Source organism: Argiope bruennichi, chromosome X1 (genome assembly GCF_947563725.1).
Source record: "Argiope bruennichi chromosome X1, qqArgBrue1.1, whole genome shotgun sequence".
NCBI lineage: Eukaryota > Metazoa > Arthropoda > Arachnida > Araneae > Araneidae > Argiope > Argiope bruennichi.
The window spans coordinates 22,160,569-22,177,218 of NC_079162.1; the positions used below are offsets into that span (position 1 = coordinate 22,160,569).

At 26.0% G+C, this 16,650-nt stretch overlaps 1 protein-coding gene across 4 annotated transcripts in view; it reads left to right on the forward strand.

Annotated features, from left to right (window-relative positions):
- Positions 1–16,650, forward strand: part of LOC129958367 (uncharacterized) — a 484,792-nt gene that overhangs the window by 73,108 nt on the left and 395,034 nt on the right. For 2 of the 4 annotated variants that reach the window (XM_056070802.1, XM_056070801.1), the window contains exon 1: positions 12,693–12,831. The exons of 1 other annotated variant lie outside the window; for it this stretch is intronic. In XM_056070802.1, the coding sequence (XP_055926777.1) occupies positions 12,732–12,831 (100 nt within the window). In that variant the 5' untranslated portion in view covers positions 12,693–12,731. Of the gene's footprint in view, positions 1–4,412; positions 4,491–12,692; positions 12,832–16,650 lie in introns of those variants that run through there. One more of the 4 variants, XM_056070805.1, reaches the window with a different exon arrangement.

Below are 16,650 nucleotides of genomic sequence, written 5' to 3' on the forward strand. Positions count from 1 at the left end.
TAGAAAAACTTATTCATTTATAGGCTTAGCTAAATTGCATTTGTTTACGATTCAAACATCAGATATAATTGATATCAAGATTTAAACAAACATTTAATTTCTTATACATTTGTAAATTTAATTATTATGGAGAAAGTAGGATAACTCTCTCTTTCACCGATTAAGATACATATGATTTTGATAGCACTTGCATTTCTAAATATAGTTTCTTCGAATTATCTTTGTTTCCCCGAATAAATCTCTTGAACGTAGCTAATTCACCAAAAAAGAATCTAAAGAATTTACGATCATTTCATTTGAGTCCATATTAGTCTATTTATGCACTTTCCGCATTCGACTGAATAAAATTAAAATTGTATTTAAAAAATGAAAAGCCTTCCTATATATCAAGTAATAAATATATTGCAGTTTGTATAATCTGTTTTGGATAACAGATTCAAAGAATTCTATCCTCTAAATTGCTATGTATTACAGCAAAAATGAGTTTAGGAATAAGAGACAAAATTACAAATCTTCTGAGAATATCTTCCTACCACCAGGTATTCTCGGAGATATTTAATTTGAGAAAATTCAAAGTTATGCAGTTGGAAAAACTAAAATTCCGTTTATATTTATCAACTTTAAACAGTTGAAAATGCCTTTAATTTTTGTTTTTGATGAACGTGTACTAACGTCAGGGTGAGCTAAATACGTTTTATTAAACTAATCTCTTTTATTTATTTATGATTGATTCTAAAGTTTAATTCTAAAACTGAAGCGAACATTTTGTTTGTAAAACAGATAAAATTTTTCTAATAAGTAACGATTTAAATTTATTTCAAGTAAACTGTTTTGTATTGATGTTATTTTAAATCTGTTAGTTTTGGTGTTACTAGAAATGTGGATTTTCTGAATTTTTCCTAGTAATAATTTTACACTATTTGGTATCAAGATTTAAATTTTTTCAAGACACAAACTTATCAATGAATCTAAATTCCATTGGACGAGAAAGTTATCTTGGAATAGCTTTGTTTGACTCCAACAGTTAATGGCCCTTTTTAATAAAATAATGTTATTAATGCATTTTTAGAATTAAAACATTTTTACTTGTCATTGTCTTAAGATTTTCATTTTTCAAACAGTTCAAATACTTCCCTTAAATATATCCCATTTGCATTGTTTTATAAGTTATAAGATTTATATAAATAAACCTAAAGAAATAATTTAAATATCAGATTTTAAGTTGAACTTATTAATTGAAATAAATTAATTCAAATTGTAATTACCCGATTATTTTTGAAAAAACAACTTATAGTTCTCCAGTCAAAAAGAGAGAATATTTTAGATCAATTTTCAAATTATTCCTATTTAATTGAAAGTCAGGTTAGCGTTGCAAATATAAACTATTTTGCAATTTATTTGTAAAGCAAAAAGACGAACTGTTTGTAAAAATTTTCAAAAATAGAAACTAGCATATTTTCCGAAGTTTGAATTCAAATTATATGTATACCATTACAATAAAAGTACATAAATATATTTATTTAAATAAAAAAAAAATTTAAAAAGCAATAGAAATTTCAGAAAACTTGTTTATTTTTGTAATGCAGTGAATAATTTGTCAAATTAAAGCTGCAAGTGACAAATAATATTTAACGATCGATTTAAAGATCTTGGGTGAGATATGGCGTCACTTTTAAAGGTCAATACAGGAGGTCAATGATGATGAACGAGTTCTAAAAGTATCCCCCCACCAAGTTTCTGAACCTTATACTGAGAAATACCTCCAGAATAATCTGGAATAACCATGCACAGACACAAGCGAAAAGTTAACTTCGACTATTTAAAGAAAGATACTGAATACAAATATAAAAATACTAATTTGGAAGAGAGAAAGAGAATCATAATTGTAATATTTTTTTTTTCAAAGTACATGAGTAGTCCTGTCGGAAATCTTTTATATAGATAGCTAAATTGCTTTAACTATTTATTTTTAGATCGAACAAGTTTACTTAAATTCTGAATATAATTTTTAAAATAAAATATAAATTTTCATTTGATGAAATGCAGAATTAATTGAATTAAATGAATTCAAAACTGAGCATTTAATGAATTTTTTCAAGTTTAGATCTTTATAATTGATAACTGAATTCGATATATCATGCATAAATTAAATGTATTATATGTTGCACGCGTTTAGTATATATATTTTTTATAAAATAAGTGATTTAAATTCTTTTTATTTACAAATCTAAATTATTTATTATTACATTATCAGCATTAAAATATGTCTTCCATTTTTTTAGCGTGTTCTGATATTTTTGATGAAAATTAATCCGTTTTGATATAACTCAACCCAAACATTCCATTATCTATGAAATAAACAAAAATATCGTATTTAAAAAAAGTGCAATATTTTTAAGCTGTGTAATTCATAAACTATATTTTACGCTTTTATATTGATTAAATGTTGCATTTTTAATTAATAATAGCAGTTCAATATTAAATGTCATTTTAAGTTTTCGTATTGCAGAAAAATGAAAAAGTTCTTTGATGTTTTCTTGGTTCCTATTTCAACTCTTTAGTTCATCAAACTAAGAAAGGCATTTTCTTTCGAAGCTGAAATAAAGAATATAACTCTTTGCTACAATCATTTTTTTCAGATTAAATATACATAACTCTGGACACATATAATACATTTTTATGTTGTAAAACTTTTTTAACCAGAGTTTCTTTCGATTTTCCAATCAAAGTCAATATAATTTTTTTAAAAGCATGCGAATTGAAAAATACTATGAAATGTTTTTCACACGAAATTTTATCAATTTAATTTTCAAAGCAATAAACTGGAACGCAATTCAATAGTACTTCATTCTTGTCATCAACGCTTTTTAAATTTTCTAAAAATTTCAATGAATTATTTCGAGAGTTAATACATTTCTTTTAATTCAGTTCCCAAACAAGATCTGTTTTTCACATATTACATGAAAAAGAGCGTTACAGTTTTTTTTTTTTTTTTTTTTTAAGAAACAGAATCGAATGTTTTTATAGGAATAAAATGGAATGTGTATCTTTAAAAAAACAGTCAAAATCATTTATTAATCTCTTTATTTAAAATTATTGAATTCATCGCTTCAATATTTAAAATATAGTATTTTATGAATTCATATTTGTCTTATTTTTCTAAAATATTTATATTTCATCTTCAAAGCAGGGAATTTATCTTTCCTTACCTTTCAACTTTAAATAAAATCCTTGAAAACTAAAATCATATTTTTTTTTATAAAAGATGCTGATAATTGAAAATATTTACTTTACAAAAAATGAACAAAAAATTTTATACCATATTCCTAGTGTTCGTTTTCAGTCTTCAACTGCTGGAACATTTATTTTTAAGCCAAGACATAACAACTACAGCACTTAATATTTTTGACAATAAGAAGAGAAGTTACATTTCAGCCTGTTTTCAACTCAAGATATTTATTTTTCTCCTGAGAATTTTGCTGAAACAAGATAGTTCTCTAAAATGAAGTTTTCTCAACGAAAATTTCAAAAGCAGCTGTCAAGATGAGACAAAAATGCATCTATTGTAAAGAAATTTAAAATAACGTAGAAGTGTGCTTTGAAGCAATGTTTCGTTTTTATAAAGAAGAAATATGGAAACCTAAAAAGTTTTGTCTTGAAACCTAAAAGTGACATCACGGAAAAATTGCTGTATTAATTCTTGCATTTAGGAAACTTTTATCAAATGTTATTTAAATATTATATCTGGAATAATTTTGGGTTTCAAATTCTTTTTCTGTATATTTTTTTCTTCCTTTAGTATCATGCGTATCATTCTCCATTTAATTATAACGTGTTTCATTTTTTCTCTATTTAGTTTCAATTATTTTCTGTTTGAACTTGAAATAAATTTTTTTGAAGCAAGTTTTTCGATATTTTGAAAACAAAGCTCTTTAAAGCTGTATTGATAGTTTTTTTTCTGTGTATGTGTGACATAATAGGCATGGAAATTTTAAGTTAGAATATTTTCTCTAATATTGATGCATGATGTATAATAATTGCATGAAAGTTAGCTGTAGTTTGGGTTCAACAATAAAAATAATCCTAATTGGAAATATTACGGCAATCGGTAACGTGAAAGATTTCGTGAAAAAAAATATCCGACATAATTTTAAACAAATCAATCGCATTATACGCGTATGTACAGATATCTGCAACGAATTCATTAGATAAGCAAGACTTTGTGTTTGATAAATCATTAAAATAATAATCATGTTTCAGAGTATGTGTTCATTTTTTGTCGGGTTTTTAGCTCTGATAATTACAGTATATAATTCTTCTTGGTTAATAACTAGGAATTCAGTATGATTAACAAGATATTTTGATGAAGACATTTCCTTTTATAATCTAAAACTTAATCCTTTAATTATTAGATTAGAAGCTGAAGTATGCATATTTAAGAGTGGAGATTGTGAATTGCTGGTAGTATGACAGTGATTGATGGAATCTCGGTAAGTTAACTACCCAATAAATTATCTCTAAAATCTTCAGCAATAGAATATTGATAAGGATTTTCAAATTCTAAAAAGCATTCAAAGCATTTTTATTCTATAACCATAAGTCATATTTCATAGCTTGCACAATGCTTAGTTTACCAGACTTGAATTATTTTGCCATAATTTGACCGGCATAAGTAATATTTTGAAAACATAATGTGTAGGCACTTTTTTATAGTTCCGAACATTTAAGAATTGCAATGACGTTCATCCCTGACATAATTATCAACGTGGCTAAAATATGTAACAATTCTTTAAAACAAATCCAAATTGAAATTTATCCGATTTCATCTTTTATATTTTTTTAGAATCCCATTACAATCTCCTTATTATTTATCAAATAAATAAACACAAAGGAAATAAAATAAATAGAAGTTATAGCATTATACATGTCGGTTTGTCAGTTGGAAGAAGTAGTAGTTGTAATGATTTTAGCGTGTCCAGTGACATATTTTTATCTGAAAAGAATAATGATTAATTTTTGTATTAATCTGTATCGTTGTTGCCCTGGAATCAAAGTCATAAAACGAATGGGTCAGCACGCGTTTTTTTACATAATTGCGCGTTGTCTTATGTAGTAATGTGACATCATCTACTTTTTCTTTCTGCAATGGATATTAAATATGCATATGGTATATGTCATTCATGCAACTACCTTCACAATCATTTCAATGTTTTGTTTCAATACTTTCGTCAAGTAAGCATTTATCAAATTTTTCAAAGAGAATATGTCTGGTTTCTTTACGGCTCGTATTATAAACTGATATTTGATTCATAGTCACAAACGAAAAAAGATTTCTCCGCAGCATCGCATATGTATTGGAAACTTTTGCAACAAAAAATATTTAAACCCTGACAAGAAGCGCATTGCTTCTCAAGAATTTATTTAACAGATTATGATTCATCGCACTATGGAGTAAGAAAACGAGCTTCAGCACTTCATATAATGCGTATTCATTGCTCAACACCGCTGTAGAGCTTGAACTCATATTTTTGAATTCTAGATAAACAATACAAGAACTGGCTTAGTTCCAAAGTAACTTTGAAATTCCCAAGTGAATCTTTCGACCATATAAATTTATTTCTTTTCCTGGCTCTATTTTTCGGCACTTTGTACTCCATGCCTGTGATTTCTTTCAACCTTCTTCATAGCTATTGACATTGAATTCTTGTTTAGTTGAAAAGATGAAGTAAAAAATTAATAATTTTAAAATAAAAAAAGGAATATTTCTACCATGAGGGATATGTCAGGAAAAATCAATAAGCTTGTAAACAAAATATGAAATGCTGTCATTGATTTAAAAATTAAATAAATATGATTATCTATATTTCAATTTGACTTAATGACTGATCTAACAGTTATGATATTTTAGAATTTCTTTTTCCTTTTATTACAACTGAAATACTTTTTGATTATAAATCTAGTTTAGTGTTGCTTGACTGAAACTTTCCTTTTATATAATAGAGAAGTATATTAAAATTATTGAAGTTTTCGAATTTTTTATTCTATCTTAAAATAAATAAATGATTCCTTTTTTTAATTACTCTCGTTTTCTATCTATTCTTGTTTCATTGTTATATTGGAATCGGAACATTTCACTTAAACTTTGTAATTTCAGATTTCCGATATTGAAGATATAAATCAGAAATAATTTTTTTTAATATGAGCAACCAGTGCCTTTGATAGCTGGATATTTCTATTTTAGAGCAAACATCTTATTAAAAGATTAACAAGCATATAATTATTTTCACTGTAAGAAAGTTCCGTTTTGATACTACACGAGGGGGATTTAAAAATACGAATTACAATTTTAAACTACGATTGGATTACGACGCCAAAGATGACTCGCCCTCTCCATGCTACACCAAAGTGATGATATTTTATCATAAAATATTTAACATTCACACTTCAAGCCTGTATATCGGACGGATCTTTGGTGAAATCGGGTATCGAATTTATAAACATATGAACCTGAAACCGATAATAAAAACTAATATTTTAAAAATATTATTTTATAAAAATTTTATATGTAAGAAGCTTTAAAAAAATTCCAGATTTAGAATATTTATGAAATTTACACTTTTTTAATTGCTGATCACCAGCTTCGGTTTTGAAAGTGAGTTCCTGATGAATAAATTGCTACTGGACGTAGTTTTCTGACATGAGATGACAAGTCAGGTAATGTCTTGATTTCGGTAGGAATTGCTTGAATATGTGAAAAATACTTTCACAAGCCCTCTTATTTAAGTTTTTAATCCATTTAGAATTTTAAATAATTCCCTGATTGAAGAAGCTAAATTCTTTAGAATTCTGTCCGGTATACCGGATGTCAACTTTAAACAGCTACTATTAATTTTATAATTGATGAAATTGCATGCTATTTTTTTTAGTTCATTCTCTTCTTTCATATTGTCATCTCATCTTTACAAGAATTTCTTGTTGCGGGATTGACATTATTAAATCTATTTCATCTTTTCGGAACATGAATTTTGCTTGTAAATATTTGTTCAATGTTTTAAGTTAATATTTAGTACTTTATTTATTGTTTTAAATGTTTGTATCGTTTGGTTAGTATTTTGAAACAATATTTTTTTGCATTTTACATCTTTCTTCGGTATAAATATTTAAATCAAAATGCTTATCCGTTAAAACGGACATTTCAGCTCAGGGCTTATTTTAAGATGTTCCTCAGCAACTATGCTGTAAATTAATTTTTTTTTTTCAATTTTGTTATTCCTTTCAATTTCTTTTTGCTATTCTTTTCAATTTTGTAATTCTTTTGCTTTTCTTTTTTGTTAAAAAAATAAATTCTCCTCATGTAAAATGCCATCGTAATATTGATATTGATTTTTTAAAAACATTTTTAACATCACCATATCTTTCATTTTTCAAACCCACATGATCAAGTTTTTATCTGTCAAATTTTTGAAAAAGTTACATTACTGATTTGAGAGAAAAAATAAACTAACATTACGTGATTGAAATACAATTTGCATTTGCGTATAAAGAGAAAAATGCAAGTTCATGAGTTTTTACGAGAAATTGGAATACATACTGTATACAATATGTTATACATACTCTCTTGTAATGCTTAATTGATTTTTTTCCTCTCAAATAAAAACAAACAAACATGTAACATTATATGATTTTTTTCTCTAACTTTGTAAATAAACGGATAGTTAGAATATTTACTAAAATAAGAAAATTGTCTTTTGAAGTTACAAATTGTATATTCTGTCTTTACAAATTAGGAAAAAAAACAATTCAATCTTATTTTTTTCATTTGAAGTAAAATATTTTTTATGAAAAATGTTAAAAAATAAGAAAAATATTAATGGAATAAATAAATATGTATAAAAATTTATATTTGCCAGATCTTTTATATTGCGCAGCAATACTGAATGCAAATAAGTTTTCAGTTTTAGAAAAACTTTCAATTGTTAATTTTCAAAATTATTTTTTCTCCAGAAACAGTATCAACAAACTTGATAGTTTTGGACATTTTTTATAATTATACCGGAAATATGTCAACTTTTAAAAGTTTTCACCAACAAACTTGGCAAATTTTTTTAAGATACTCCTTACAGTAGTACTCAGTATAACAAAAAAATACAGTTTGAATATTTCTTAATTCCGATTGCAAGATTTAGATAGCTGAAGTCGTGGTAGTCTGGGTTTTCGGGTGAAATAATTGCAGATTCGAGACGCAATTTCACTAAGTACCCATTTTGTATCTTGTTTGCTTTAAATCTGTCGTCATGAATCAAAAGTCTGTTTGTCGGTATGATTTAGAAATGTCAAAGTAAATTGCTTATTCAGGTGTCTTCTCATTTGAATTCGATGTCAAATATTGGACCTATCGTAAAACAAATCTATTAAACAAGACGTTAATATTAATACAAAGAAAAGAACAAAATAAAGCTTTTCTTTTCTAAAACAGTTTCAGTATTTCAGATAACTTGTTTCAGTTTTGAAAATCAGTTCGTGATGATTAAATTTCTACTGGACTTGGTTTTCTGATATGCGATGGCAAGCCAGGTATTGTCTTGATTTCGGTAGAATATGCAGAAGTCTATCCCTTAGTAGCCCATTATTCAATCCCAAACTGTATCAGCCGCATAGTAAATTAATTGATCAACTGAGCCTGTCAAGTTGATTAACCTGTCGAGTCGGTGCAAAGTAAAGATCATATTTCAGATGCTTGGGGAATGGTTGATAAAAAGCTCACCAAGTACAGTCAAGTCTTTAGTGCTAGTATTAATTGTATTTCGTTCTTTTTATTGGATGCTAAAAATGTAGAGCCTAACCTATTTATTCTGCTTTTGAGCCGACTTTTATTTAGTAGAAATTTTAAATTAGCATTTGTTTCGTCCGTGGCTCTCTTTTAGTATTTTTATTTCTTAAATATTGTGATGATGAGGACAAAAATTTTCCACTAGGAGACGTTGAGCTGTTTGCATTCTAAATGATTCAATGTTTACTTTAATAATTTAATAAATTCCTTCAACCGAAGGTTACAATTTTAGAATATCGTATAAATAAGATGATTTATAATTTATGAACTACTTCTCTGCCAGATACCTTGACATTTTAATTGATTTTGTTTATTTTTACAAATACTGTAATTTTGGAATGGGATTTTATTAACATCTTAATGATGACTACATTTTCGATTTGCTATCAGAAATGTGCGGAACTATACATTCTCAAATTTTCTCTTCCAAACAGTCCTGAATAAATGACTCTTCAGTAAATCTTTAAAATTTTCTTTAAGCATTATCGGTAGGGACATTTGATCAGATTTTGGATTTCTCACGATGAGAGTAACAAAGAAAAAAACGTTGAAAAATTAATTATAAAAAATTACATGCTATCCATTTAGTGATGTTCGAAAGAAACCAACTTCAATTCGTGCACACGTTAAACTCGAGACGCCAATCTAATTTTGAAATCCATTGAGAATATTTCAAAAAATCATAGTGTAAGATAACTTGCAATGTTAAATATTAGATAATACTTTAAATACATTGGCTGTATTTCTCTGATAGAAGGTAGATCTATTAATTTATTTCCAATGTTATTTTTTAATAAAAGTCGTAAATACCGATTTGTTGATAAATCAAAATTTAATCAAACATTGAAATTTAATTACTTTCTGTTTAAATTATGAGAAGAAAGATCTGGTTTAATATACTTCAACTTAACTGATTTAACATAAATTCATTTAAATAAAGATGAAAGAATTTTTTTTTTGTCTGCCATTTTCAATAATATATTTTGTAACAATTTTCGATTCTAAATCAAATTAAATAGGATGGAAACTTTTCTTTAAAAATCATTTAAAATCATGTGTACTTAACAGACAGATTTTAAAATGCACTTTTAATGACGTAAGCATAATTATTAGACTAAGTATGTATTGAAGAAAATAACTGCTCTAATACCATTTATAAAATTGAGAACAATAAATTTATATTTTTCAAAGAAGTACTATTCACAGTTCCCTCGCCATAATCATAAACGCAAAGCTTTCAAAACCATATATTTGTTGAGCATGCTTCGGCTACTGAAGAAAAATAACTAATGCACTTTAGAATGTAGTAATTTATAATCCGTAAATCTTTTCCATATTGCCTAAGGAAACAAATTCTGTGTAACTAATTAAACAAAATGGGCCGAATTCTAAAGAATGATAATTAATGCTACTGATTTTATTTCAAGCATAATAAATCTTCCATACATATTATATAACCTTCAGTAATTATTCCAAATACCTCAGAAAATGATTGAAGAAATAAAAAGCTAAGGATAATTATATTTATTGAATGGATTATAAGTGTAAGCGAAGCGCTTTTCTAAGTAGTTAAAGTATATCGTAACAGACTCATGAATTACGTGAAAAACTTAATTTTCGAATGATTATTGACCAAAATGTAAACTTCTTTTCAAGTTTTCCAGAAATTTTTTTATTTGATTAGAAGCATTAAGAAATATAAATAAACGCTTTTATTATATAATGTATGTTAATTTTTCTTATTTTTAAAAACTTTGCTATATGTACATTTAATCAGATTTTTTTTTTTTTGCTAAAATGAATAACATTTTAACTATCTCGTACTTCTGCAAATAAATATAGCATTTCTCCAAGTTTAAATTAGACTAGAATTTCTTTTTTATTTTTTTAAATATATAACGTGTCTCACATTTCTTTTCTCAAATCTAAAATTGCTATCTTTTTGTTCATTTATGAATTAAAAAATCATTTATGGATTCCTTGGCCTTGAACGAGTTTAAGGTATCGTAGCTTAAAAACTAATACCATCTCTCCCAGTTTTCAAAATTCTGTAAGAAGACGAAGAAACTAAATTCTTCGCAATCAATAGCGAATATTCCTGACTTTTTGTTTCACATTAAGCATGAATATGCTGTCAAAAAATATGAAGAAAATTCAGAACTTTTCCTTAATGGCTATGAAAGATTCAATCTTTTCTTTACATTCTAAAATTTGGGAAATTAAAATAGGTGGTTATGTTTGTTAAGTGACGATATGATTTTATTCTAAAGTTATAGACATGAGAATTCACATTTTTCAAGAAATTGATTTTGTGGGCGCTTTTAATGATGACTTATTAATATTAAATCGAACAGTTTCTTCTTAAAAAATAAGAACACGTTTTTCGTCGTATGCTACTTCAATCCTTGATTTTAGGAATATCTGTTTACAGAAAGGATTTATATAACGTCACACAGGTTCAATCGAGACACTCTTATAAATTTATTATTCACCTTAATTTCAGATCTAATTTTCTTATTTTTGAATATAGTGTTAGATGAAGTTTCAAATTTTTGAAAAAATCATTTCTAAAGAAACCCGAGACTTGGAAATATGTGATATGTATAAGTAAATTGTATGGCTTTCCAAAGAATTACTATCTGAAATTTTAACACTTTATTAAATTTTTAAGAAATTTATATCATTGAAGAAACCATCATTCCTTTCTAGAAAACCTGTTAAAAATAATATAAATTTATCATAGAGCAACTAAATTATTTTTTCCTTAAAGCAATTAGTTTTTAATTTAATTAATTCGTTATCAGATTGAAAATTAATTTACATTTTTATAACATTTGCGTATTTTTGTAATAGATCAAATTTTATATCGCCAAATATCGTGAAAAAATTATTATAGATAAATCGCCCGGTTCATTTTATGTATGGATGCTTGAATCAGGTGAGAAAAAAATTCATTTGAATTTCTTCATTTAAAATTGGTGTTAAAATGAATTTGTGATTCAAAAACTACAGAAGTATCTTTCTTAGAGAAGAATGAAAAAAAAAATACCCATAATTGGCCAAGAATTGTCTGTTAAAAATTTTTCTCATGTATAAAAATATTACCATTAAAAATAATTTACTACATAATATTCATGAAAATTCTTTATCAAGTGTGCTCTGGACTTATTATATCAGACTTTCACAAAAATAAAATGTTTAAGCATCCTTTATATCGGACATGAGGAAAATATAAAATATATATTTTACTCTAGATGTCATTGACTTTTGCACAGGTATTAGTCGTTAACTATCAAATTAAAAATTATAAATTCTCATAAGGAAACTTTAAAATCAGAAGAAAACTCTTTTGAAGAAATTCGCTATTAAATTTGTTTCGGGAAGTTAGATTTTAAATAATAAAAGCTGAATAACTCCTGGGTTATGGAAGACGCAAAATTCATTCGGCCCATAATTTCATACATTGCATGAAATAATCGATTAAAGCACGCGATGAAAATCGATACGAAATTTCAAAACTTTGTCCGAAACATCTCACTCTCTTTATTCATTTTTACTGACTCTATCAAATGCTCGGTTAGAGGTATAATGAGTATTAATCAATTAAAATCCTCTTCATTAACGGCACAAGGGAAGTCAGGCGAGTTATTGAAACCTGAAATCATTGAGTTGCGGCGAAAGTGAAAATAAATTTCATTCTGGTGGCTGTATCAAACTCTTCATTTGTTTCGCGACTGCACTTTTGCAATCCTGAACTTGCACGCCATCTACTTTGGAGAGTCGCGACGATCGCAAAGGCGGGAAACCGTCGTCGTTTTGTTGAGGTCCATCCCCACAACGTGTTCCTCCGCCCGCGGCGAGAGATAGGCAGGGAAAGTCACACTACAGGACGATAAGAGCGATGCCTTCTGAGAAGCATGCTGTTGCGATACTTGGACGGAATATATCCTGCGCCATGCTCTGTTGGTTTACGATACTGGAGCTTGAAGTGATTGGTCAAGGTCAGTTGTCTTATCAAATTTGAAATTTATTTTGAAATTATTTGAATAAATAAGTGAAATTTCGGATTTTAATAAAATCGAAAGAAAAAGTAAAATATTTTTATGAATGAATTCACAAATGTTTTTTTTATGAATCGATTTTATTTAATCACAAATTTATTTTGATATTTTTGAATTATTTTTATATTTTGAATGAAAATCCGGATTTTATTGACAGCGATAGGGAAAGATTAAATGTTTTATATTTAGGTATACAAATTTGGTCTAATGAATTTGCATCAGACTAATTGAAAATATTTTATAAGATTATTTTATACATATGAACTTCTAAAAAAATTTTTCAAACGAGAAAAAGAAATAGAATTTATTATAAGAAACGCTAAAAAGTTACAATATATTTTAAGAAGATAAAATCTTGTAATCAAAATTTTTATTAAGAGGTTATATTAATATCAGTATTATTATTCTCTTATAAAAAGTTTTATTTTTTCTACAAAAATAGTTTGATTAAGGATTTGAAAATTAATTTTATTTAAAATTGTTGAGTAACATTCTTAAATATTTTTCTGGACCTAAAATATTGCTGATTGCAAAGGAAGAAAGAAACTATGAATATTAATTGTGCTGAAAGTACTCTAGCCTACTTATCTATGGAAAGAATGAATTAATATGAAAAGAAAAAAATTCTTTTCCTGTAAAATAGCTTTTAATTATTAAATTTGAATTCCAGGTCCTTTAATGGAAATGATAGAATAGTTTTCTAACAAAATGAAGAATGAAAAAATAATGATACAATGATGAATTAATTTAAAACTTCGAAATTAATTCATTTGATTCGAAACATTCTCTACATGGGAATAATATAAATTGATATTTATCATGTATTTTGAATGAAAATCTGAATCAATATATAAGATATTTTGCTTTTAATTTTAAAAAATTACTTGTAATTTTTAATTATCGATTATTTTATCTGTGACACTGAAAACTTAAAATGATAACCATCTATGGCATTCATTAGCTTAATCTGGAAATTAAAATGAGTACAATTTATTTACGTATCTCACTTAATTTAATTTATCTGAAATCTTCCGATAAACATCATTTTGGTCCAAATTACTATGTTAATTTTTATTTAAATATAAGTTAATTATTTACTATCTCTTGCAGAAATTTCTTTACTCTAAATAGTTAAGAGAAGTTAAACTTTTACAATAATTAATATTTCATATGAATGAAATTTTTCTTCCGATCGATTTGTCCTCCAGCTTTCGAACTGGTAAAATATCTTGTCACTTAATTAAGGTTAAGATACAAATGAATAATGACAAGTTCAACTATGAGTTAGTTTACCAAACTTAAAACATATAACACATAACAATAAAAAAGAATTGCACATTTATCAGGTGTTTTGTGTAGGGTGCGCATTGAAGACGTTGGAATTATTTGCTATTTTTTGTAAAACGTAGTTCACTTAATTTAATTATATGTATATATAAAGGAATTATTAGTAAATATAGTAAAATACAACGCATAAATAAATTTCAAACCGGTTTTAATTAGATTTATTTTATTTTTCCTCGTAGAAGTTTCATAAAGGTATCAATATATATATATATATATATATATATATATATATATATATATTAAATTTTCGTTTTAATTCCTCGCTCTTTGTATAGATTGCATATAATGCTGGTTTGAAGAGAAAATGGGATGGTTATTATTAAAAAGAGCAGATATTTGAAAGTCTTTGCGATTATTAAAATTCCTACGTTTATTTTTCACTCAGAAATAAGATACTTTATTAAATTATCTTGCTTAAATAAATTATAGCATTTACAAGAAATATGATAATAAATTATGTACAGTTTTTTCAAAATTTTATAACATCGAACCGTCGGCGATGTTTACATTTTTTTAAATTAAATCTTTCAATTTTTAATATTATTTCTGAATTTTTAGAAATGTGACAAAATAAAGTTTGAATTAAAATAAGTAGTAATTGAAATTCTATGTTATAAAAGTGTAATCCGCCGAATTGTAGGGACGAGGACGAGAAATCTTCTTTGATTTTTTCCATATTTGTGTAATTGTGCTGGGATATTTGTTATCTGCAATGGTTTATTATATACTTTATATTTTTATGATATATAATCAACTGTAAAAACAAATGTTTTAAATAGCACAAAAGAAAAAAACAACAGTCGAAATAAAAAAGATGTAAGATCTTTCTTGACTAAAAATTTTAAAAAAAATTAGTTAATTATTGTATATGATTTAAGTAAAAAAAAATTGAGAATAAATTTATTTTATTATTTCATAATAAAATAATCATAAAAAATATCATTAGTTTAGATCCGCTTCGCATAATTGTTCATTTCGGCTTTATTTTAAGAATAATGTAAACCTGCTTCAAAGAATTGACCATAATTTAAATTTTGTGTATTTTATTACATAATAGAGCATATTGTTTTTTTACATCAAATGCATTTTATGAATACAGATAATTCGACGCATATCTAATTATTTGAAAATGAGTTATCATCATTATTACTAATCTCCTTCTCAAACGAATGATTTGGCGTTGATACTAGGAAACAACCGAACAGAAATTATCAAGCGAAAACACTTAAGCTTATTAAACAAAAAAATGTATCTAAAATATTTATTAAAATGGCGATGAAAATATATTCTTGAGCCGTTCAATATTTCCCATAAAATTGTAGCCTACGTTTGATTTAATAAATGATTATTTAAAATAAACGTTACTATCTGAGTAATATGGAAATTCCATCAAACCATAATACCACTCATCGTTGAGAGACTTTAGCAGATAAAATCCATCATAAGATAAAAGTGTCTCTCTGTCATATCATAATTGATTTTTCAAGTTTGCTTTCTCTTCATTTTTCTATTTGCTTTTACGTACTAGCGACCATTAAAAGATCGAAAATGGCTCATTTATATTTACTTCAGCTTAGAAAAAACAAAAACAAGATGCTTTCTAGTTAATTTCTTTTTAAGTGACAGCTCCATCAATTGCTTTGTTTTCTGATAAATGAGACAATTGCCTCGGCAACTATAACAGATGACACATAAAAATATTTTAAGACATTAAGAGCGACAGTATTCTTAATATAAAAGCAAACCAACATTGTGATGTGCTTTAAAGTGCTTCATCATTTATTACAACTCTGATTTATTTTACAGTCTATGTGTTTTTTAATTCCTAATTGGTTATGTATGCAGATACATAACCAATTCTTTCTAAATGGTATTTAAGAATTTCAGATATTTTGATATTAACAATTCCCAATTATATCTTTATTCTATCTATTATTACTCAATTTAGAAATTCTAATAAGAGATTTCACATTTCTTGAAAGTGAAAATAAAAAATTATAAAAATGTACCTTGTTATTTAAACAAAATATGTAATGATTTGCCTCAGTAATGATAATTGGTTTTGAATTAACCTTATTTTAATGTCATTTTAGAATACAATATGTATCAAAAGTAATTTTTCTTTACTAATTCCTATAAATAAATATAACTGTTTATCCATTTTAAATTCTACGTTACGCTAGCCTCAATATTATTTAAACTGAAATGTTAAGATTATGTTTTTGAGTAATATCGAAAGAATATATGGTATCAATAACTTTTGATTCCTTAGCATTCTTAATAAATTCATTAATGATATCATATAAAACCATATGTTACATTATTTACTATTACTCTAATTATTAAATTATTTACTATTACTCTAATTATTAAATTAATTATTATTACTCTAATTATTAGATTATTCATTAT